At 36.4% G+C, this 23,123-nt stretch overlaps 1 protein-coding gene across 3 annotated transcripts in view; it reads left to right on the forward strand.

Moving 5' to 3' along the window:
* Positions 1 to 6,817: 6,817 nt before the first annotated feature.
* Positions 6,818 to 23,123, forward strand: part of LOC134530424 (uncharacterized) — a 170,824-nt gene continuing 154,518 nt past the window's right edge. The window contains exon 1 of one of the 3 annotated variants that reach the window (XM_063365231.1): positions 6,818 to 7,135. In XM_063365231.1, coding sequence (XP_063221301.1) covers positions 6,932 to 7,135 — 204 coding nt within the window. In that variant the 5' untranslated portion in view covers positions 6,818 to 6,931. The remainder of the gene's footprint in view (positions 7,136 to 23,123) is intronic. The other 2 variants (XM_063365237.1, XM_063365233.1) reach the window with 2 other exon arrangements.

Here is a 23,123-nt window from a genome sequence, read left to right on the forward strand (position 1 = left end):
TAAAAGTAGGCCTCCAGTCTTACACCAGTTGAAACCGGCAATATACTAGGACACAATTTCATACCACAATGCTTTGAAAGTGTTCCAATTTGATGGGAAGTACTGTAGGTATATACATTAACTGCCATTAGCAACTGATATGTTATGTTCAAACCTATCTATCTGAAGTGTTGCCCCCACAAATTTTCAAGAGGCCAAATGACCAGACACTAATAAAGAATGGTTTTTATTATTGTGTGAGTGCAGGTATAAAAGCCCAAGTCATGTTCATATACTTCTGGATTTAAAATTTTTATATAAAAATAGAAATATTAAAGAGATTGATGATACAACAACTAAGATTGTCCTGTAGATTATTAAAATATTAAAAAAAAAACATGTGAGCGAGTCTTTCAGTAGGTACTCGTCAGAGATGTGTAACATCTAACCTCGGTAACGAGCAAATTCATGTGTTCTCATGTTGCATATACACTTATAATATGAAACTTGGACACAAAATTTAACTTGGAATACTTTAAAATAATTCAGAGAATGATAAATATACGCAAATTGTGTTTTCAACTACTACATACGCAAACCACACGTAGTTTCCCCACCCGCCGCTATAACTTTCTGTGGAGCACCTATGTTGACCATTGAATCATTCCATTTGCGAATCGAAATTTTAAACTATATGATGATAATGCTTCAATAAAAGCAAAAAAGAAATGAAAAAATACCAAACCCAGCTTTGGACTTGAATTTTGACACAAAATTTTATTCAAATTCTGCCCATCTTGTTCAAATTCACCAAACAGTTAATAATATTCAGTTTTCCTTTGGCTTTGTGAACTTTTGTTCATGCCATCTTCCACAGATGGCAGCACTGTGGTTACAAGTTTCTGTTTAATGCAACTAACTTTCCATTTACGAAATTACTCCTACCAAATACTGTATACCGGAAGCTAAGATGTTATACATAAAACACTTATAGTTTAAAAAAAAATAATAATAACTTTTTTATTGTTAAACTCAAAATTAAAAAATAAAATTTAAATTTAAGATTTTTTTTTGTGTAACAGCTAAATAATGCACCACAACTCTGTATAACTAAAATTGTGGGGTGCTTGATATATATGTCTTAAATTTTCTATCAGTAATAACAATATGATTTATAATAGATTTTCTATCACTAATTTTAAGATATATTCAATATGAAAATTTTAGGATATTGTCATAATGAAAATGAATATATGAACTTAATAACAATAATGAACTTAAAATTAGTAATGGGGTTCTTCAAGGGTGCAAATCTGCAGGCTTCGCAAGTGGGGCCCGCGGAAATTTATACGCGTTGGGGTGGGGGGAGGGGGGGGGGGAAAGCCGCACGGCCCAAGAGTTTAGCAGGTGGGGTTAACTGACACGTCATATCTGGATGCAGTGCCCAGATGCTGTACACTGCCCATATTTTTGCGTACATACATATAATCAGTGGCGTAGCCAGGATTTGTGTATGGGGGGTGTTAAGAAGCATACCCCCCTCCCGTATTAAAGCGGGGAGTCCGGGGGTCCTCCTCCGGGAAAATTTGGATTTTAAGGTGTAAAATAGTGCTATTTTAGCAGTTTTCGGTACTTAAATTTAAATATTGTAATGGTAAAAATTTTATTAATTTTAATATGAAATTTGTTTGAGTGATGAATAAGAAATTAATTAAAGATTTGGTGCTAAAGGGGGGGGGGGGGGTTTGAACCCCTAACCCCCCCCCCCTGGCTATGCCCCTGCATATAATAAGAATAAAACTTTAAAATATACATAAAGTTTTCCAAAAGACATAGTTTTGACATCAATCATGTTTCAGAGTCACGCTTTTGCAAGTGCAGGAGGAAGGTCCCCCTTAGTGAGGGGCTTCTTAATTCGAGGGGGGGCCCGAGTCCAGGGGGTGCTTGATATCACTTGTCTTAAATGTTCTGTCACTAATTTTAGGATATAGTCATTACGAAAATGAAATAAGAGAGCACCCCATACTTTTAGTTATTCAGAGTTGTGGTGCAATAAGTATTAGGCTGTTGGACAAAATACTCAAATTTATATTTAAATATTATATTTTTAGTTCATTCAACTATAAAAGCGGGGTTTTTCAGTTGTTTTTTTTTAACCTATAAGTGTATTTTATTCGTTTTAGTCTCAAAATAAAATTTAAAAATTGGATATGAGTGATTGAAAATATAAAAATACTAAATATGAATGATTAAAAAAAATTATTTGTTACAATGAACTTAAAAATTGCCATTAATGTTCACGTAATCGAGTCATTTCAGCTAATCCATCAACATTACATTGGACTTTTCTTATCTTGGAGCAATCAAGTTATTCTACTTGGAGACCTCATCCAGTGACTTTATGTGACTAAAATCCAGTGACATCCAGCAGCAAAGAGATACTATCCCAAATAGACAACTAAGAGATACGATCCCAAATAAACAACTGCATAATCTACAGTGCAGCCTAGCATTTAATGCATGTTAAATGCCCAACTCAATATTAATGTCAATATTCGCCTTTCAGCAGTACATACCATAGCTGTATTTTGCTGGCTATTGGTTTAATTATATGAACACCATCTGTGTCGAAATCAACACGGACTGATGGAATGTCCGTATCATACACTTGATTATGCCAGAAGAATGGTCAAATAATTTCAGATATAGTACCCATATTGCCATTAATGAACCAGAGCATATTTTTCACCATAACTGGACCTCGAAAACACTAAATCAAAAAGTATATAAGTTTTCAAATTTTTGAAATTTAGGGACATGCACCCCTTATCTGGGTACATTTTCCACCATAACCCAACCTTTTGGATCAGAAACCTTCCATATAAAAAAAGCATCGAGTTTTAAAATTTTCAAAATTTTGTGTCTTTACCTGGAACAACAGAAAGCTACACAACTACACAGAAAGGAACATGTTGAGGTAGATGGTACTGTAACTAGCACCTGTTGGAAGTCATGAAATTCACCCACCGGCTTAACTATGTCAACCCCTTGTACTAAATCTTCCAGCAGGCCTGTCAGCAGTTTCACATGAGTAGCCTTTCATAAATCAATACTGCCTCCTGTAGTTTCTCCTGCCCATTACTCCTACCACACTACTACTTTTTCAATTGTATCTTGCCTACGGAAGGACAAAGGGTGGGAGAGCCTAAAAAACAGAAGGCAGGCAGAGAGGCTAGTTAGGGTGTATCAAATATGGGTGATGGGCAGAAATGGGGAAGAGAGTTGAGGTGAAAACTAGAAGTAGAAGGAAGAACTCGAGCAATATTGTTAGGGAGAGAAGAACTGAAAAGGAGAAAAACTTGATAGTAATGTGAACTATAAGGGAGTGTGTTGGCAAGGAGTGTACCTACCTCAGTTTAGAAGAAAAGTCGGAGAGAAGTAGGGTAAAAAGGTTTGCCATGGGGCTTGGGGCCCAAATGCAGCAGCCTTCCTAACCAAATTGCTGACTTACTGGCCTATTTAAGCTGAATCCTCTTATATCCCCTCTTTTTATGTACTTATACAACTTAAGACTTTTCATTCCTACAAAATTATCCAGTTACCATTTATTTGACAAGGAAAATAAATCTCACCCCCCCCCCCCCTTTATCAAAATATTTATTTTATACTGCCACCCCGTTAAAATGGCATAAACGTACAAGAGCTGAACTCTGAACATGTAGGTTAATGCAAACAGCAATACCTGATAAGACGGGTGAGACACACATAGATGAAGCACCTAGCATTTAATTTCTGGCATAAAAAACTACATATATTACACGATTGATACTTATACTGCCATCCTGTTCTTGGAAAACTATAAATTAGTGTACAATTAAACCACGAAATATCATTCAACAAGCTTAATGTCTCTTCACAAGTTAAGACTAAAAACTTTACATTTATTTATTCCATACATTCCATTACAAAATTTCTTTCTCCTGCAGCAATATGCCGCCTGCAAAACATAACATCTTGTCCAGCGCTGCCAATTCACAGCATAATATTTTATTGATGAGCTGTTTATTGTATTTTTTTTTATTAACAAACGAATATTTAAACCAATTTTTGTCGTTTTCTACAAAATAAAATATCGCTAAGTCTTCGAAGCCTAATCTTTTTACAAAGCAATAGCAAACTATTGTAGGGAATTGTTCCATTGCTGCTAACTGTGTATTACACTGTGGTTCTTTCCCAGCATACAATAAATTGTATGTAAATAAATGATATATTTTTTTTTTAATATATACAACTTGTTAAAATTAAACTATATGTTATAAGCTATAGCACTTCATTAGCTTGCTTTTGATAGGTATGCTAACAGAACTCTTTTTTTGTAATTTTTCCAATGCACACTGAAAAATATTGTAGGCTACGTATTGCAAACTTCCTATAATTTATTTTTCCATTGAAAGTATTATGATTTAACTTAATAACAATATAAATAAGATTCAAATTCTGTAATCACATTTTGAATATCTGCACAACTATCCACTTCCATATACACATTTTGTACAATTTAAATTGAGATAATCTAGGATTTTATTTTAAATACTTATACATAACTTGACACTTGATGAAAGAGTCGAAATTTTCTGGAAATTAAGTTTTTAAATTTCGCGAATGGACTGTTTATATCGTTTAGCCAACCTCAACCGTGTTTATTTTGAAGGAATAATGCTGTATTCTTATACCTACTGAACATGGATGTATTCAAAGATCTGGAAAAAAAAAAAATTTAGTTCGCTAACATATTTTATTTAAACTAGGCCTACACTTATCGCGAATACATCCAACACAAAACAGTGGGAACTATAGCTAGCCATTTTCTTGATTACCACCTATGGCAAATCAGTCTAGTTACCTCACATCATCTGTTCGTGATTCTGATATCTACTATACAGCACTATAGCTGTAGCCAATGAACTATCTATAAGTATGTGTATGATTGAAGGTTTGTCTGATGTTTCATTTGCCTCATATGGTTTTTAAATCACACCGAATTACTTATTCAATTATTTTTCCTTAAAGTTGCAGGTAAGAAACTATTTTTTGCATAGTCAAACGTTGCTAAATATTGCCTTTTCGTGACACATTTAAAGGCATTTAAAAATTGTGTTTAAGGCAAACTAAAAATATTTTTACAATCATCAATAAGTTACTAAAACTCTTTTAGTTGGTTTGCATAATAATTACTTCTTTATGTGTGTACAGCCACTTGCGTTTCTTTTAAAAATAATTAATCAATTCGAAAAAAAAATAATTAGATCAATTCCGATATATATTAGATTCCTGCGAAAAGCTTTTTTTTTTCTAATTACTTTTAGTTAAAAATATTTTAACTGTTAAGATCCGCGATATAAAGGGACCTAACTGATTTTTTGGTCATAGAGTTCTCACGCCCAGTCATGCATAAATATTATTGCAAAAAGCGTACATCGTGGCTATGCAAGAATACAGCATGCAAGTGCATGTCAAGCCCGTAGAAACATTTGAATAAATTATAATGGATGAAGAATTTAATTTAAAAAAACATAGAACATTTACAAAACAATCTTTTGCGGAGAAATCATAATATATAAGGAGTTTAATATCAAACTGTCAGTCATTATGAAGTTTCAATTAAGTCAAATGTAATACAAAGATACATATATAAAAATTAAATATAACTATGTTTAAGTTAAATTTACGTAGTTAAAATTTAAATCATAAATTTTTAGGGTGATTTTGAAAAGTGTGTTAATAAGCCAGAATTGACTATATTTCCATTATGTTTTACAATGAAATCGCGATGAACTAAAGCAAGCATATAATATTTCAATAACCACGAATTTGTCATTTAGTACAAATTATATGCCCGAAAAGGTACACGTCCTTGAAAACATTATGTACCACTATTATGAACTTAAATTTTTTACGTCAGCCAAATTTAATTTTTACGAAAACCAAACAATTATAAAAACTTCGTTCAGTAGCCTTTACCTACTTTTTTTTTTTTTATAGAATTTCATAACATGGTATTTTATAGGTTTAATATAGTTTTACATTATCGTAGCCAGACTAATATGTTGTGATTTGCGTCTGAACTTTTTATTTTACTATTATTTAAATTTATTTCTTTATATTTACCTTGTAAATAGTTTATTCAAATAAATAAATTTTTATGAATTGTTTAAATAGGCAATTTATACTTCAACCCTAGCATAAACTTAGAATAAGTCTTTGTATAGTATACAGTCCCCCCCCCCCCCCCCCTTGGGTGGAGAAGTTATGAAAAATTCTTCGAAATATCAGTGGGGAGATACTATGTTATTGTGTAAGAAGCCACGTTGCCTACGGCTACTATTGTAGGCCTATTTGTCAGTACGTTAGTGTCAGTTTTATTTTTTCTTCTATTTTTTAATTCCCCGAAAAAAACAACTGTATCAGTCACTGAAAGTTCTGAATTATTCGTTTGCATGTAGTCGTTGTTGAAAAAATTAAACTCTTCGTAATTTTCTAAAATTTTAATTTCCCCATTTTCATGGAAAACAAAGAGTTTTTCAGGGGATTGGGTGGAAAAGAATTACAGTCGAAAAGAATTCTCAATCTGATAGAGAACACTTGTTTAAAATCCACTACAGTGGCAATATGTAGTGGGATGTACCCATCCAAACATTTAACGAACGTTATTGACTGCATCTGTTCCTACTTTGTTTTTTATTCTCGTTGTTGAAACAGGGACGAACCAGGAACCAATCACAGCTCTCGGTGGGCGGGGCGTTTCCTAGGGAGTTCCCCTACCCGTTGCGGCGCTGCCACATTTCCGGACCTGAATAACCGCTGTGTTTCGATAGGAACAGTACTGTAGCTTGTGAAAGGGACGCTGTGACGTGTGTAGCATGTTCTGTGATAGTACCGTCTTCGGGAGGGGATGAGCAGATGTTCCGACAACTGGCCAAGGGGAAACGGGGAAGGACTAACGTTCGTCTTGATTGACCTTCCTGACATTACTTCTCGTGTCCCACTTTACAACCACTACCTCTCATTTCCCTTTTTACATCCACTTACTTCTCATGAGTTTCGCGAGGAGAGGTGTTGTGCGGTGCTACGTTCGGGGTTGAAAATGAGTCTTAAGGTATGTGTCACCGTAAAGTAAACAAACTTGTAAATGGAATTCCGTATCATGTAATAGTAGGTAGTTATTCTCGTTGATTTTTTTAATGAATTATTTAATAAGTTAGGCGTACAATAAATAGGTGTTAGAATAACTCTTCATCTAAACCAACCACAGCTATTATTAGTAATGTTTATAAAAATAGTAATGCGATCTAATTTCGGAAAAACGTTTTTATCAAGACTTTTATACCAGTTTTAACGTACGGAGGAAAAAAATATCTTTTAGCTCGGTATTCTTTTCTCAATATTTTTCCAACAAAGGGGTTATTTTTTTAAATTTGTGGTAAGTTTAATAAAATATTACCCGTACATATTTTTTTTAAGCTATAGTTATAAATCTAAACTGTATCACCAAAGTACACACACAACTGTCTTATCCCCCATCCCTGCAGTTGACGTGAAGTTCAGTCTGGGTGGTATTCGTAACAGTGGGTTGATACCAAATTTGGTTTCTTTACGTTTAGGCTTCTCTGACTTAAGTAAAATTTATACATAATAAATATATTACAGTACTTAGGCTAATATTAACATATTTAACACCTCACGTTAATAAAGTACTAATTTACGACACCAGTAAAATTTACTGTAGTGTATACATTTTAATAAAATAACAAAATTGGGATTTTAAAAAATATCATCTTGTATATATTTCGAAAGAAAATTTATGGAAATACTCATAGTACAGCGCACTTTAAACAAATATTATTTATTATTAATAAAACTACAATGAAGTTAGTACATAATTGGTTGTTGAGGCAATTCAAAAGAGAATCCACATAATGTTGCATACATTAATATTTCGGCCATTTTTTTAAGAACATGATTAAACTTAAATCCAATTTTGTTAAATACACTTCTTGCTTGGAAGAGAACAGTAGTGGTCCTTGCTATTTTTCATTTACGCCCTAGCTGACCGAAACACTTTTCACCCGAAGGTCGGCTCACATACTCCAGAATTCTGTTTCATGGAACATTAAGATCAGGTTTATAAACTACGCAAGAAACGCAAGATGCAAAACGTTAACTAACGATGTATTCAAATACCCGTTAATAAACTACACAAAACCACGACGCAAGCATCGTTCACCTTTCTATTTCTTGCGTTTCGGCTTACGTTTCGGCCTTACGTATTCAAAGTGTTCCGAGAACTTTTAATGATGGAGATGTAATATCCCTGTATGAAGGCTACGATTTTATTTTTATCATACGCTGCCGGTTTTTACATGTTAACTAGCGCACAGTGAAAGTAAACTACGATTGATTGATTCATCAAACTATTAAGGATTTCACATGGATTCGTGAAAAAAACATTGTTTATCGAAAGAAGCTCGATGAGGATTCCTCCCCCCCCCCTCCCCCCCCCCAACCTTTTAAAGTTATACAGTTTCAAGTTAGAGTTGATTATGTTATGTGATTAGCGTGTTTTATAAACCAAACGCAACACCTTAGACAACAGTTGGTTGCCCATCCCTCAACATTGAGTTCAATTAAAAAAATATATATTTTAATGCATTTCATCTCAGCATTTAGCTTTTTACGTAGTCTTGGAAAAGAACGAGTTTCTGTATTGTCAGCTGTATTAAAGAAAAGGTTTTAAAAATGGTATTTCTGGGGCAGCTGATTTATTTCCACCCTCTTCGTTTTTTGACAAAGGGTTCCCTCCTTTATTTTACCGAGTCCGTTGCTCGTGCACATGTGTCTTCGATGAGACGTAAATTGCGAGCACGCAAATGGTTTGCTCAGTTTATCGCTTGGTTTGTGACTGTTTGCTGAGCGATTAGACTCGCACACCCGCTTGTTTGTCGGCAGCTACTTCTGTGCAGAGCAGAAGAAAAATGCGAATAGTGGAAAAGTTCAAGGCTCGAGACATAATTTTTACCTCGACCTTTAGCAAACCCTATGTTTAATGCTAGAATCACAATAGCGCAACGTATGCGACAGCGAAAAATCATGCTGTTTTCACACGCGCGACAAACATAAAATTACTTATGAAACATTTATGGCAATTACGTATGCACCACACATGCGACAACCATTGAGGTTTACAAGTTTTTTATTTGACGTTTTTGTGTAAGCCAATTTTAACGTTAATTAGGGAAAAAATCACTTTGATACATTTCAAAGAGTTTAGATTAATTAAGTAACCAATAACTTAACAAAAAAATATATAAATGCTCCAGTCCAACCAAACTTCGAAAACAAAATTCCGACACGCATTTCAGTAACGTAGGACCCGTCACGCGGTGGGTGGAAACATCTTTCTGATTTGAAAAGTCCGTCACGCCTGCGAATTTGTCACATTTACGTAAAATATGTGTCGAAGGTGATTGGCCAACGTAAAATGATATTTTATTAGCGTCGCGTCTGTCGAGAAAAAAAATGTGATTTCCATTCAGTTTTATATGTGTTTATGTGTACAGGATCACGATATATCATATTTGCCTTGTGAGGGAGAGCTCAAGGTGGTATTCGAACTTCCGTTCCCTGGAATATAAGTGAAGTTCGCTGATCTCTCTACCCCCGAGTCAGACCCCATCTTCTAGGATAGCGCCAAACGCAATGATAAATTTAATGGCACGATTTTCTTTTTATCATAAATGGGTGCGTTAAGGACCCCAACCTATTTACAATTAAGTTTAACGTAAACAAAATTTGAGGTTAAGAATTGTTTCATTAGTTTTTTTTTTCTATGGTTTCACGATTGCTATGGCAATACACATGTTTTATAGCACATTGACATACAGATTTATTTTACTCCATCTATAATCAAATAATTATCAAACAAATCATATGAAATAAAAACTAAATCTAAAAAAATTGGTTGTCTGTAAAGTCGGTTTACGGACGATAGATTAACTTGACAACGTCATAACAAAACATTGATGAAATGATTGCATACTTTTATGAATAAAATTGAATCATTTTTATTGAATTATCACTATTTTGTATGGATACAAAGGAGTGAAATGAAATCTACAATTTAATTGATAAATTTACTTTTATTTGCACTCATTAATTCAAATATGTTTATTACTTTAACGAAGAGATTATTTTAACTATAACTTTTATACACGTTTGCTATTTAACTTCTTCCAATCTGTGTTATTCTGTTAAGGATAGGACGATGATAGGAAAAGTAGGAAACGAATGGGAGTGTTTCAAGTTTAATGTGCCTCGGAAAAGTCAAATCGATGATTGTTCCAATCGAGTGGAAGAGAGATAGATGCGGCGTAAGCGTACAATGAGCGTAACGGGACACAGCGTAACGGGACACTTTTTCGTGCGTGCAGCCGGCGTTCATAGATTTATTAGACGTCTTGTCAAAAACAAAGTATATTTAATTAATCAGTGAGACAAAATGTTCATATCTCACTGACAAAATAGTTTATTCAACGTACACATTAATAATTCAGTGGTTGGTTGCCTGTGACGTATTATCTATACCATGGCTCACAAGTCTCGTGTATCATAACTAAACACACACTACATGTTGGTTTGTAACAGAGATTAGGAAAGGATACAAATGGAGCATTAGCCGTCAGCTATGTAGCCGTTTTTTCCCACTCATTTCTTTCTGATTTTAACATACAAATATGGCGTATCAACTGTTCTAGCCTCCTTTTATTAACGACTGTAGCTAAGCTGTTCGGAATAAAATTGGCTCAAAATATTACTGGTTAATATGTTTATATATATATATATATATTTTTTTTTTCAAAACGAATCTTCATAACACAAATGTAATTATATGAGTTGAAATTTTTCTCCAATTTAACCTCCAATACAGGTAGGTACAGCTGATAAATTTGTAAATAAGCGGCCGCCATATTTGTACGTGTAGTACACTGAAATGCCCCTCCCCTTTTGGCTTCCCCCCCCCCCGGCTAGAATCGGACCTTGGCTCCATCTGTATATGTATTTCCCCCTGGGGCGCAAAAACAGTGGGGGGGGGGGGGGCAAGGGTATTTTGCCCCCACCCCTCTGAAACCTTGAAGTGGTGGCAAACGGGGGCAAAGAAACTGCTGTGTAATCAATTTTTATATAATAAAACTGCTTAGATAGCACCATTTTCCACCTTCAAATACAAATTTTCCCGAGGGAGGACCCCTGGAACCCCCGCTTCAATAGGAGGGATCGATGATTCTTTATAAAAAGGAATATTGCCCCCCATTTGGAAATTTAGTTGTTGCGCCCCTGTATTTCCCTAATCTCTAATCGTGTAGTCTCCACGCGTGTTCGTGATCAGCCCGCAGGCAGTAGGAACAGACGTCGTGCCAAGCCTAGGCGCTCCACGCATGTCTGCACCAATCCCTCCACTCCCGTCTGTCGCCCCGGAGGCAAGCCGGCAAGGTTACTGCATGCTCTGCACGTGAGATAAGGCTCGCTATCGTCACCAGGAAAGGCAGACGCGAGGTGTCTGTAAGGACTTGTTGACACTCAGACAGTTACACTCGAGAGTTGCTGTCGCGATAGCGTTTTAGCAATGTTATTGTCACTCTTTCACCCTAATGTCATGGCAGTAACCTCCTGATGTAAAGCCGAGTTAGATAGTTTAGAGTATTCTTGTAAGATGTTTTTTGCATCATGTTATTTATGTGCTTCGTGTAAACAGTTTTTATTAAAATAACTTAATTAATTAAATGATAATAAAACATTCAGGTTCCTTTCCAAGACGTGTAAAGGGGCTACTGTAAATATAAAATTAAAAAAAAAAAATTTGGTGACTTGTTACATGTGTAGCTAGATCTTTTTAAAATATCAATGTTGCTCCTTCTTGTAGATCCATTTCTAACCACTGTTAATATTCGATTGAAACAATTTGTCCACGACTTTGTCGACAGCACACTTAAAGAGCATATTCACCTAGGGAAATGGGGGAGACGGGAGTAGCTATTCCCCATCCGAAGTGTAAAAAAAATAATTAAACCAAACAAAATATATGATATGAAAAAAAATTATAAAACAATCTAACATCTTGGTTATTGGTATTTAATCACTTTGATTAAAACTTATTACGAAATAGACAGTGCGTCATCTATGAGAAGTCATAAGACTCAACTCCCCCACGAAAGAGTTTGAATTCCATAATTCCTTTCGTTTTTATCTGGGTACGGCTTTTGCTCATACTTCGCACGGAGCAGTCAAAAAAGGTTTATTTCGAAAGTGTTGAGATGAGAGGGAAATATATATATATATTTTTAAATTTTCCTAACCTAACTAACATTAAGTGTATTTGTTTGAGAGGTGTCTGGGTCTAGGTACGTTCTAGGCCAAAGCCTTTACCCATAATAATACTAGGTTTCAGCCATGCAGAAAGGGTAGCGTGCATCGTGTGCTTTGTTCGGGGGATTGGCCAGCCATGGTAGCAATTGATGCCATGACTTAGCTCTCCTATCTTAAATTCTAGACTATTACTAGTTGAGGTTGGGCACAGACAAAGCCTGTATGGACACAGTTCAAACCCTGGGCTCATCCATGCGGGGTTGAGCAGTGGAAGCGTTGAGCAGGCAGGTCCAGTGCAGGACAAGGGATGGTCCAGGAAGAAGAGTCGGTCAGGGGTAGGGTTACCAGACGTCCGGCAAAAGGAGGACATGTCCTCCTTTTTATGTATTTTTTTGCGTCCGGCCGGATTTTCCTTAATGCTTCAAAATGTCCGGCTTTTTTATAAAGTGAGATAATTCCTGCAGTTACACTCTGGGCAAAGCGCGCGCTGTCCGCAGAGTTATCCCACTAGTAAGTAGTACTATGACAGCTTGACAGGTAGCAGCACGTGCAGAAGCACGTGTTTTTAATATGCTGTATATGCTTAGTTTGTTTGATTCTTTATACTGAAACTGTATTAAATGCCAAAACATTGTAAAATATCGTACTCCATTGTAATTAATTCATGGCTTTTAAAAAATATATATATTGTCCTCCTTTTTAGTGAAATGTCCTCCTTTTGCGAGGTGAATGTCCTCCTTTTTTGTTATCAGTGTCTGGTAACCCTAGTCAGGGGCAGAGAAGTTTCAGCCGTGCTGCGGTCGGGTTCTAGGCCCTTGCGGCGCGCATTGGTGCTCGTGCGCTTCTGGACTCCGGGTGAGCGTGTGGTCCTTGCGCGCGACACGAGACGGTCGGTCGGCCGCGACGTCCGCCGCGTTTCCCGGACGCCGCGCGCGCGGCGAGAGGCGACGCGAGCGCTGGAGGATGTCGTGTCGCGTCATGCCGTAAGCGGTTCTCGGAAGCGAGACGTGTCGCCACCCTCTGCTTCCGGGGGGTACCCCTGGAGGCGCCAGCTGCCCTGATAGCGCGCGCTTCCTCCCGCAGGCCGAACCACGCCCCTGCCCGCTGCCCACGGGTGCCAACACTCCGCCGGCCGACACTCGCGAGGCAGGGGCAGGGCCCGGTCGTTGTTTCAAGTGTGCAAGTGAATTTTCTTTGACGAAGGGGGGGGGGGGGGGTGGAAACCGATAGAGGAGTCGACAGGGGAGAGGTAGAAATTACGCAGAATACTTGCATTTTCCCACACTTATACGCTCGCATACTTGCACACTTTCGCATTTTCATATTTTCGCAACAGCATGATTTAGCGCTCGCATACTTCTATTTTTATTTTTTTACCTGCGACCTCATCCAAAGTGAATTGTTTCCTATACCTAATAATAAATAATAAGCAAGAATTTTCACTTCTGTCGCTCGTCGACTCCACGTACACTTTGTTTTTTTTCCTGATAGGACGAAAATTTACAAATCTTTTTGATAAAAGAATTAATTGTAAGTTATGTGGTACATGTAGATCACATTCACAGATGTGACCATGGTAACGCTGCGTAATTTAATTTTTTTGTTAAATTATGGGAAAATGGGGTGGGTGGGGGGAGGCGAAAAAATCATTTGCCCCAGGCCTTTACCTTCCCTTGACAGCCCTGCATTCCATGTAGTGAACAACCTCGGTGATAAAGCCTAGTGGCACAGCAGGGGAAGAGGTGGGAGGTGGACATAAGGATCTTAAATCTTAATTCCTCGGAAGAGGTTCTGTTTTTTGTAGTTGCTGTACATGTACTTTTTTATATATCTATTATTTTATATTGTTTGTAATATAACACATTTTAGGCTGTCAATTAATAAACAATTAGTTTATGAACATTATGTTATTTTATGATTTTTTATTTTTGCATAATGGCAATTCTGGTTACGTCCCTGATTGTACCCATGCTCAGATGCACAATTTGACTTTGAACATATACTTATATCTCTTCCAACTGACAAAACATTGGGGCTGTAAGTTGCGTATTTTAACTTTTTGTTAGCTGGAAAAAAAGAAGCGAAGTATCCAGATGAGCTGGAATGGTGTACAGACAAGTAAATCGTCGCCCATTTGAGGGGTAATTGAAAGGAGAAGGGGTGATTCAGATCTGTGGGAAATTGCTGGCTGATGGTCGTGTTTGATCCAGAGATTAGGGAAATAAACATATGTAGCATAAGGTCCGATTCATGACGAGGGGGTGAAGGCCAAAGAGGAGAGGAATTCCAGTGTATTACACGTACCAATATTGCGGCCATTTGTTTACAAATGTATCATCTGTACGTGTATTGGAGGCTAAATTGGAGAAAAATGTCAACATTTGTATTATGAAGATTTGTTTTGGACTTTAGATATAAACATATTAACCAGTAATATTTAGATATAATTTTCTTCTTAACAGTCAGTCGTTAGTAAAAGCAGGCTAGAACAGCTGATACAAATATAAACAAACGTCCACCATATTGGTATGTGAAAATCAGAAGAAAAAAACGGGGGGGGGGGGGGGGGGGAAAGGCTTCACGTCTGACGGCAAATGCTCTATCTGTATCCTTTCCTAATCTCTGGTTTGGTTCAATTATCGTTATCACAGGCGTCATATTACCCGGCGCCGCGCTCCGAGTCTATGTGGCGTTTCACTCTGACACCCGACACTCGATAATGCCAGCCCGCACGTTCGCCGAACTGCCTGGAGCACCAGCGTTTACTTCCCATAGCGTGGCTCATCCTTAGTTTGCAGTGTGTGTTTCAATGTTTCTCTCTTTCCTACATACGATATATGATATATGCCACGAGCGCCGTCTTGTTTCGGTGAGCTCTGTTACCAAATATACCCAAAGACTGCAAGAGTTTTAGACACAATTTTATAATGCATTGACTTTATTTAAAATACTAAAAAAATGTATTTTGTACAAAAAAAAATAGGAATGAGAATTTCGGAAATAAATTTTCTCGTATATAAAGAGCACCATCTGATACTATTCAATTCTTCCTTATAAGGAAACACAATTGAAGGACGCCATCTTGGTTTGAACAAATTATGTGATTACATTATTTATATAATTTAATATGAAAAATTTGACTTCGTTTGATCATGTCACATAATTAATGGACTGCCTGGTAAACGATTGTGACTAGGGGCATGCGATTTCCGCGAATATAATTCGAGACTAGCTGAAAGTTAAAACACTGTGGCATCGTCTTGTGTTTCGTGATCGGGCTACTTTCTTCCAGGCACATGTCTACTGTTACGACACCAGTCTCAGTAATCCAGCACGGAAGCAAACGCGTACTGAACGGCCTGGTCAAATAAGGCAACTACTTCTCTCGCCGACAGCTGCCAATCACAAGGAAGAAGCAGACTGTGTGGGTGTACCTTGTTGCAGTCTAATGGGCGTTCAGGTTTTGTTTTCTCGCGAAAAATGCTTGCCTCTAAGCCCGGCCACACATGCTCCGGTTTTCCTCCGAGGTCTGCCCCAAGGTGCACTGCCTCAAGGCAGACCTGAAATGGGGGGTGCGCCCACACGTTAGGGTCCCCTAGAGTTACCTTGAGGCTTATGTGTCAGTAGTATACCTGCAATTATGGCATAAACAGACGATGCTCTCGCTGTCGTTGGATTGCTTATAGCAACGGGGGAAATTAGGTCACAGAGAGTGAAACGAAAAGTGTGGTGCAAAGACTGGTTAAAAAAAAAAAGACAAAACTATTCACACATAAATTTGTTGAATGAGCTGAGATTCGCGCCAAAATATTGGCATATTTACTTAAGGATGGATGAAGATACATACTTGAAAATCCTGTCGCTTGTGGCACCAATACTTGGGAAATAGGACATCCAACAGGAAATCAAACAGATGGAAAAAAAAAAATACCACAATGTCGGCTCATAAACTTCGTCGGCACCACTTCCACTTTTCTTCGAATTCTTCACTTTTTTTTTTTTTTGCGGACGTTGCTTCTAAAATTATGTTTTTTAATTACTATATCTTTGGAGTAGGCTGTATTTCTTTCATTTTTTCCACTAATCGTCCGTATGCAGCCGCGATCTTGATATTCTTTTGCTTTACTTGCCATAAGCAAGGAGAATCATTGAACAGATTAATAAATTCCTCTAATACTTCGCGTGTCCGAGAAGAAATGGTTACCACAGAAAGTATTCGGACTAACCTCACTCGCGGATGTAGGGGGGGAGGCACTGACAGGTCGCCTCAAGGTGTGCCTGATCTCTGGTCCACACGCACCGGAAACGTGTGAGGAAGGGGCGTACTTTGAGGCGAATGAAGGAATTTTCGATTTTCACTCCGGTCCCCTCTTTCCAGGAAACCTCAAGGTACAATAACATACACACACTTCGGTCTTGAGGCAGACCTTTGAGGAAAACTGGAGCGTGTGTGGCCTGCATAATTGTGACCGAATGCTTTAAATAGTTTCACCTTTGAAAATAATAATTAATATCTAGGTTTATAGATTTTTCTTTCAGAATGTATACAAGTATACTAATACTATAAAAAAAACACTATTTTATGTTCTTAGAAAAATAATCATAATCATAATCTTTATTGTCGTTAAACACAGAGTGCAATAGACATTGTCAAGTCAGAATACATAATTATATAAGTTTACATAGTAAATTAAAGAGAAAACAACTTAATTTTCTTATACCTTACTCAAACTTAATGTCATTAAAATTTAAATTGTTACATTCATCTAAAGAGTATAAAGGTTTAGCTATTAGCCATTTTTCTAGGCTTTGTTTAAACCTATCAATGGATATAGCCCTAGCACACAAAGGTAATCTATAAAAAAATTTACACTTACATTTTCAAAACCCATATGAGATTTACGCAATCGTTTATAACTAACATCAATAAGATATCTATTTCTGGTTTTATAATTATGTACATTATTTCTTAAAATCAAAGCTTGTAAATTACTTTTAACATACAATAAGCAGTGTAATATAAATATACAGGTAGTGTAAGTATTTTCAAATTTATAAAATGTTCTCTACATGATTGTCTTTCAGTAATTCCAGCAATAATTCTTATAGCTTTTTTTTGCCTTATAAAAACTCTTTTGGCCTCCGGGTGAATTGCCCCACAGTAAAATACCATATAATAAGTGTACATGAAAAAAGGCGTAGTATGAATTAATTACTAATTGTTGACTAGTACAATATTTCAACTTTCTAAGTAAATAAATTACTCTAGAAAGACGTTTACATAAAGCAGTTGTGTGTGAATCCCAATTTAATTTACTATCTAAATAATACACAGTAAAATTTAATATATATTAAATTATCGATGATATACAAAATAGTAATTTTAATGATAAGCCGGGTTGTATCAATCTGGCAACAGTGGGTGCCATTTGCTCTGAACTGCAAACTAGAAGTGAGACAGACTTTAATTACTATGTTTCCTTTTCAACTGCATGTAAGGAATGTCTTGCACAGGGCCGCCGAGAAGGGGGGGGGGGGGCAAAAGGGGCAAATGCCCAGGGGCCCGGTAGCCTTAGGGGCCCGGGCGCCCGGCTGGGAAGTGGAAAATAAATGGCTGGAAAACATTTTCCCCCTGCTATTAAAACATCTTGTACAATATATATATATATATATATATATATATATATATATATATATATATATATATAATTGTTTTGTGTGTTCCTAAACTAAAGTCGATAACCAATAACCTAACCGAGCAGTAGGTACTTGTAACATTCAGTTCACACCAAATACTTTAGTAGTAGAAGAAATGGGATCGTTACAGGGACGTCGGAACAGGGGGGGGCAGCAGGGGCGAGTCGCCCCCGTGCTGTTATGCATGGAGTGGGGGGGGGGGGGCGAGAGAAGCATTTCGCCCCCCCTCCTTTTCCCAGAATAATGTTTGGTCGTAGTAGTATTTTTCTCAACCAGTAGTTACAAACGTTGCATTGGTGATCACATTGATTAGAAAATCAAATTTATGATTGTCAATATACTGTAAAATGATTGCAAATTCCTAGATGGATATTTTATTTAAATTGTACTACATCTACTGTCAGAGTAGTAATTTAATACATACTAAATCATCCAATTCTTTGAATGGTATATTTAATATTTTGGTTCGGAAACTCATTAAAAAGCACAATTGTGCATCTAAAATTCCAAATTTTTCCGGGGAGGCCCCACGACCCCCCACTCTATGACTGAGGTAAGTGTGATACATCTGTTCGCCCCCCCCCCCCACTAATGAAAACGTTCCGACGTCCCTGGAACGTTATAAATAATTAATATGTATTACAAATTTTTCAATGTAATCAACGTGATTCAGTGTGTTTTATGTTTTCGAAGTAATAAAATTGATTATTACTTTACATTATTTTAATAATATTTACATTCAAAATAAATTATTATACTTATGTATTTAAAACACTCATATAATAATGCAATTTCTGATTACCATTTAAGGTTTTTTTGTTTCTTTTAGCAATATATACATAAAAATTAATTATTATTTGTATTTTGATGGGATTAACAATGTAAAAGTGCACTGAGATAATACATGCAAATGCTCTCTTTTTTTTTTGCGTAACTAGGAAATCTTTATGTATGTTCAAATGAAGGATGCAATTTACGATACCATATAATTTATGGTATAGGTCTACGTAGTAGTGGTATGCAAAAAAGAAAGAAGGGGGCCTACTACCCCAGCTGCCCAGGGGCCCACAAATTCTCTCAGCGGCCCTGGTCTTGCAGGAGTGTAGGTACGCAGTATTTCATTTTGCCCGCGCGCTGTTTACTTTCAAATTCTTTCCATTTGATGGTGGCACCGATAGATTTTTTAGGTTGTGTGTGTTTGGGGGGGAAACGTCCATGATGTCATGCTTTTTACTGAAGTTTACTGCATCGAAATTATTTATAGTTGTACTAACTAATAAACCTTGACTTCGCCCGCGCTAATTTCAGCACATTACTGATAGCTGTTGTACCTTTATAAAAGGAATGTAATTAATTTTTTAAAAAAATTTCTACAAAAATAGACTAATTAAATTGTCAGGTGTATTTAAGGCTTCATTCATTAAATAAAAAACCGTCTAGGCTTGAAATTTTGAAAGTGGTGGTGTTTTAGTTTGAAAGTGGTGGTGTGTTAGCCTGTGTATTGTTTAGTTTGTTTTAGTCATTTCGATTTTTAAATCACGACTGATTTCATTTAAATTCATATTATACCATATTTTACATGTCCACTTCCATTTTATTTGGCTAGATGTACATTATTATTAAAATCAAAATTACACCTTTTTTTCATATCATCACAGATGCATTACAATCGCATTTTTATTTGAAATGTAAAGTACAGGCATCAAATTTATAATATTACATATTAGTGGTTTTGTAGTTATGTCATATAGGTCTATCAATGAAACAAAACTTAAAAAATGTTCACCCCTCCCTTCTAAACACAGAAATGGAATATAAAACATACAGGCTAATTTTAACTTCAATGTAAATTAAATTTATACCCAGCATTATCTATAAATAATGTGCACAAAATTGCTGTGATGTTTAAAGTTTTCATGCATTATAGACATGTTTTATAATTATAAAATCTATATTTACTCTCCGAATAATATATACACATATATTTATTCTTCGTGGTCTTACTTAACAAATAAATCTTCTTGCATTGTCTTTAAAAACAATAATTGTTGCTGTAATACGAAACTGCCCTATAAGAGATAACTTAAAATTAGAAATATAAAATATATGTTTTAGGACATTACTAGTTAATATCGAATATCGCCTTGCACTATATTTCCGCAAAATTTCAGAAGGTTTTCATGGCATCACAAAACGTTTACTACCGACAGTTTAATTTTATGATTAGAGAGCTCAAGCTGTAGTAAAAAAATAAAGGAACATTTATTGTTAATTTTAACTGTTAAAATACTATTAGTTAAAAAGTTAGTCTTTCCATTTATTCACCAGGTTTGGCTTCATTGGGCGAGTCTCTTTGTTAACTCGTTTGCAAATTAATTCCGCTTTTATACCAAATCTCTCTGTCTCTAAGTGTTCCTCAGTGCCGTCTTTGTAGTGGTCAGCGCACCCACTTTCTAGTTCAGAAGTCGTGGATTTGACTCCAATCCCGGTCTTTAGTGCATTTAGATTGTCACATAGTGGCGTCTTATAAAAAAAAATTCATGCTCTCCTTAAGAATCAGTTTCCATTACAATACTATCAAAATTTAATTCTGATACCAAGGTTCTAGTAAATAAACGAACCACGAGAAGGAGAAAAAATACAGTAAAGGTTTAACTATAAATCACAAACATTCGAGCCTTAAACCAAGATCTAGTAAATAAACGAACCACGGAAAAAAAAACCCACAAGTATTTAATGATGTATAAATCACAAGATTTAGTGCTTAAGTTTGATTTATACAGAATTAATCTGAATTCGAACGACTAACTTCGGGTGCATGTTCATCCGGACAAAATAAGTTGGAAACATCCCTGTATAAAACTAGATGCTTCACAAGGGTTGCATACGTCTTTGATGTTGAGGCTGAACAACATTTTTATTGTAAATAATAGAGACATTGTTCAAGATAGAAAAACGAGCTTCTGGACTATGTTTAATTGAATGAAGTTATACAGCCACCGCGAATTTTGTTGCTGTAGCAAAATTTTCATTGAAACAAATTGGGTAACATTTTTATTTTCCACGTATTATTGTGGAGTTTTTACCCCCCCCCTACCCCCCAACCACCTCCTCCCCTCACCATCCCACCGTATTATTTCAATGAAATGTTTTGCTACAGCGACAAAATTCACGGTGGTTGTTGTAAAACTTTATTCAATTCAGGCTCAACCTGTACATCGTACCGATGTTCATGTGGACTGGTAACGGACTTCACTCTAAACCCATTCTTGGTAGGGAATGTTGCTGTAACGGAGTGGGAGCACACTATCTCATCCATTGTTTAAAATAAAGCCTGTGATTACCTACATGAAACAATGCGTGATTTTATTTCTATTGCAATTCTTCGACGGAGTATTTCACTTGTGAACATGAAAATCAAGGCATAGCGTATTTCTATTCCTTTCGGTAGTAGCGAAGAAACCAGAAAATAAAGTTGAAATAAATAGAACACTTGCTCTTCTGAAAAGTTACAATTTTGTGACATGGTGTCCTATACCTCCGGTGTAAAGATTATTTTTAAGTTGTTATAAAATGTTAAATCTCAGTGGTTGTGTGAAAAAAATACTTCGAGTCTTATTATTCTACACCAGTTACGTCTTTCAACCTATGTTCATGGACATTTGTTAGTTTTTTGTGCATTATTCAACTACGTAAGCCTTAAGAAATAATTAACATTTTTTGAGCATTCGTTATCATTTCAACAATAATAGCTTAGCGATAATGCAGTAGTTTTCTCTTTATTAAACTTGCACATAATAAGATTTTATATGATTGGTTAAGAACACCTTTTTATTTTATCATGTACTCTAGCTATTCATAACACGCTACAGACATATTAATTTTTATCTCAATTTTCTCAGAGAAGTCTGTAGATTGTAACTGCTGCACAGCTCTAAAATAACACTGGAGACAATCTCTTGGGGGACACGTGCTGTGTGCATGTATGGTCGACCTCAGGCAAATTCTGACGTGATCGACTGCGACCGAATCAGCAGGGGATGGGGAAGGATAATGTGAAATATATCCCCTTCCTCCGAAATCCTTTTTTAAAAAATAAATAAATAAAACTATTCATTCTCATTAACAAATGGGAAGAATTTGAAAGCAAACAGCAGGAAAAATACCCCCCCCCCCCCCCCCCCACTTTTTAAAAAAAAAAATAAATAAATTCCGTGTGCGCATTTGCAAACAAGCACAATATATGCCTACTTTTCAAGAACAAATTCTTATTCTTATCATGTTGTCTTTATTATTATGTATATCTTTGCAAGACTTCAGTCGAATGATTAATTTTAGTTTACCTCCGGCACTGGTTCCAAAATTCTTGACTTAGCATACATGAAAATGTTCGTGAGAATGTTTATTTTTCTATTTTGTTGTTATTATTTTTTATTGTTTTTTTTTTAATCCTCCATGTGACGTCAGCAGCGCGCGATGTTGGAAGGGGGGGGGGGGGATGAGCGATAAGCCAATGATTGTCAAGTAGAGGTTGGCCAGTGTGTCCTACTCGCCGCAGCGCGCGCCACTGCCTTGCACTCCGGCAAGCCCTGCCATCTCGTGGCTGTTAGGCCAACTACTTGAATAGCGCCCAAAAATCACGAAAGTATTTCTCAATCAGGAAGCGACTTCTATCCATACCTATACATATTCAATGGTAGTAGCTAGGAGGTGGAAGAGGTTAGGTATGGGAATTTGTTTACCTAAAAGTTTTCGGGCAACGCCTATAAGTCGCCGCGATTGAGTAACTTACGAACCTCCATTTTCTGGCCAGATATTTCCATACAGATGGAGGGGGAAAAAACCTGGAAATTTTTTGTAGCCCCTCTTGTATTCTAGTTATTGGGAGAGTATAAATAATGGTACGTGTATTTGAGTATTATGGCACGCGTAACATTTCGAAGCTTGGCACTACTGCTGTGCTTCCCATCCCCTCTCTCTTCCGTGCACCGTTCCCCTCATTCGTGACGTACAAGCTAGTTTGACAC

Source organism: Bacillus rossius, chromosome 3, assembly GCF_032445375.1.
Source record: "Bacillus rossius redtenbacheri isolate Brsri chromosome 3, Brsri_v3, whole genome shotgun sequence".
Taxonomy (NCBI): domain Eukaryota; kingdom Metazoa; phylum Arthropoda; class Insecta; order Phasmatodea; family Bacillidae; genus Bacillus; species Bacillus rossius.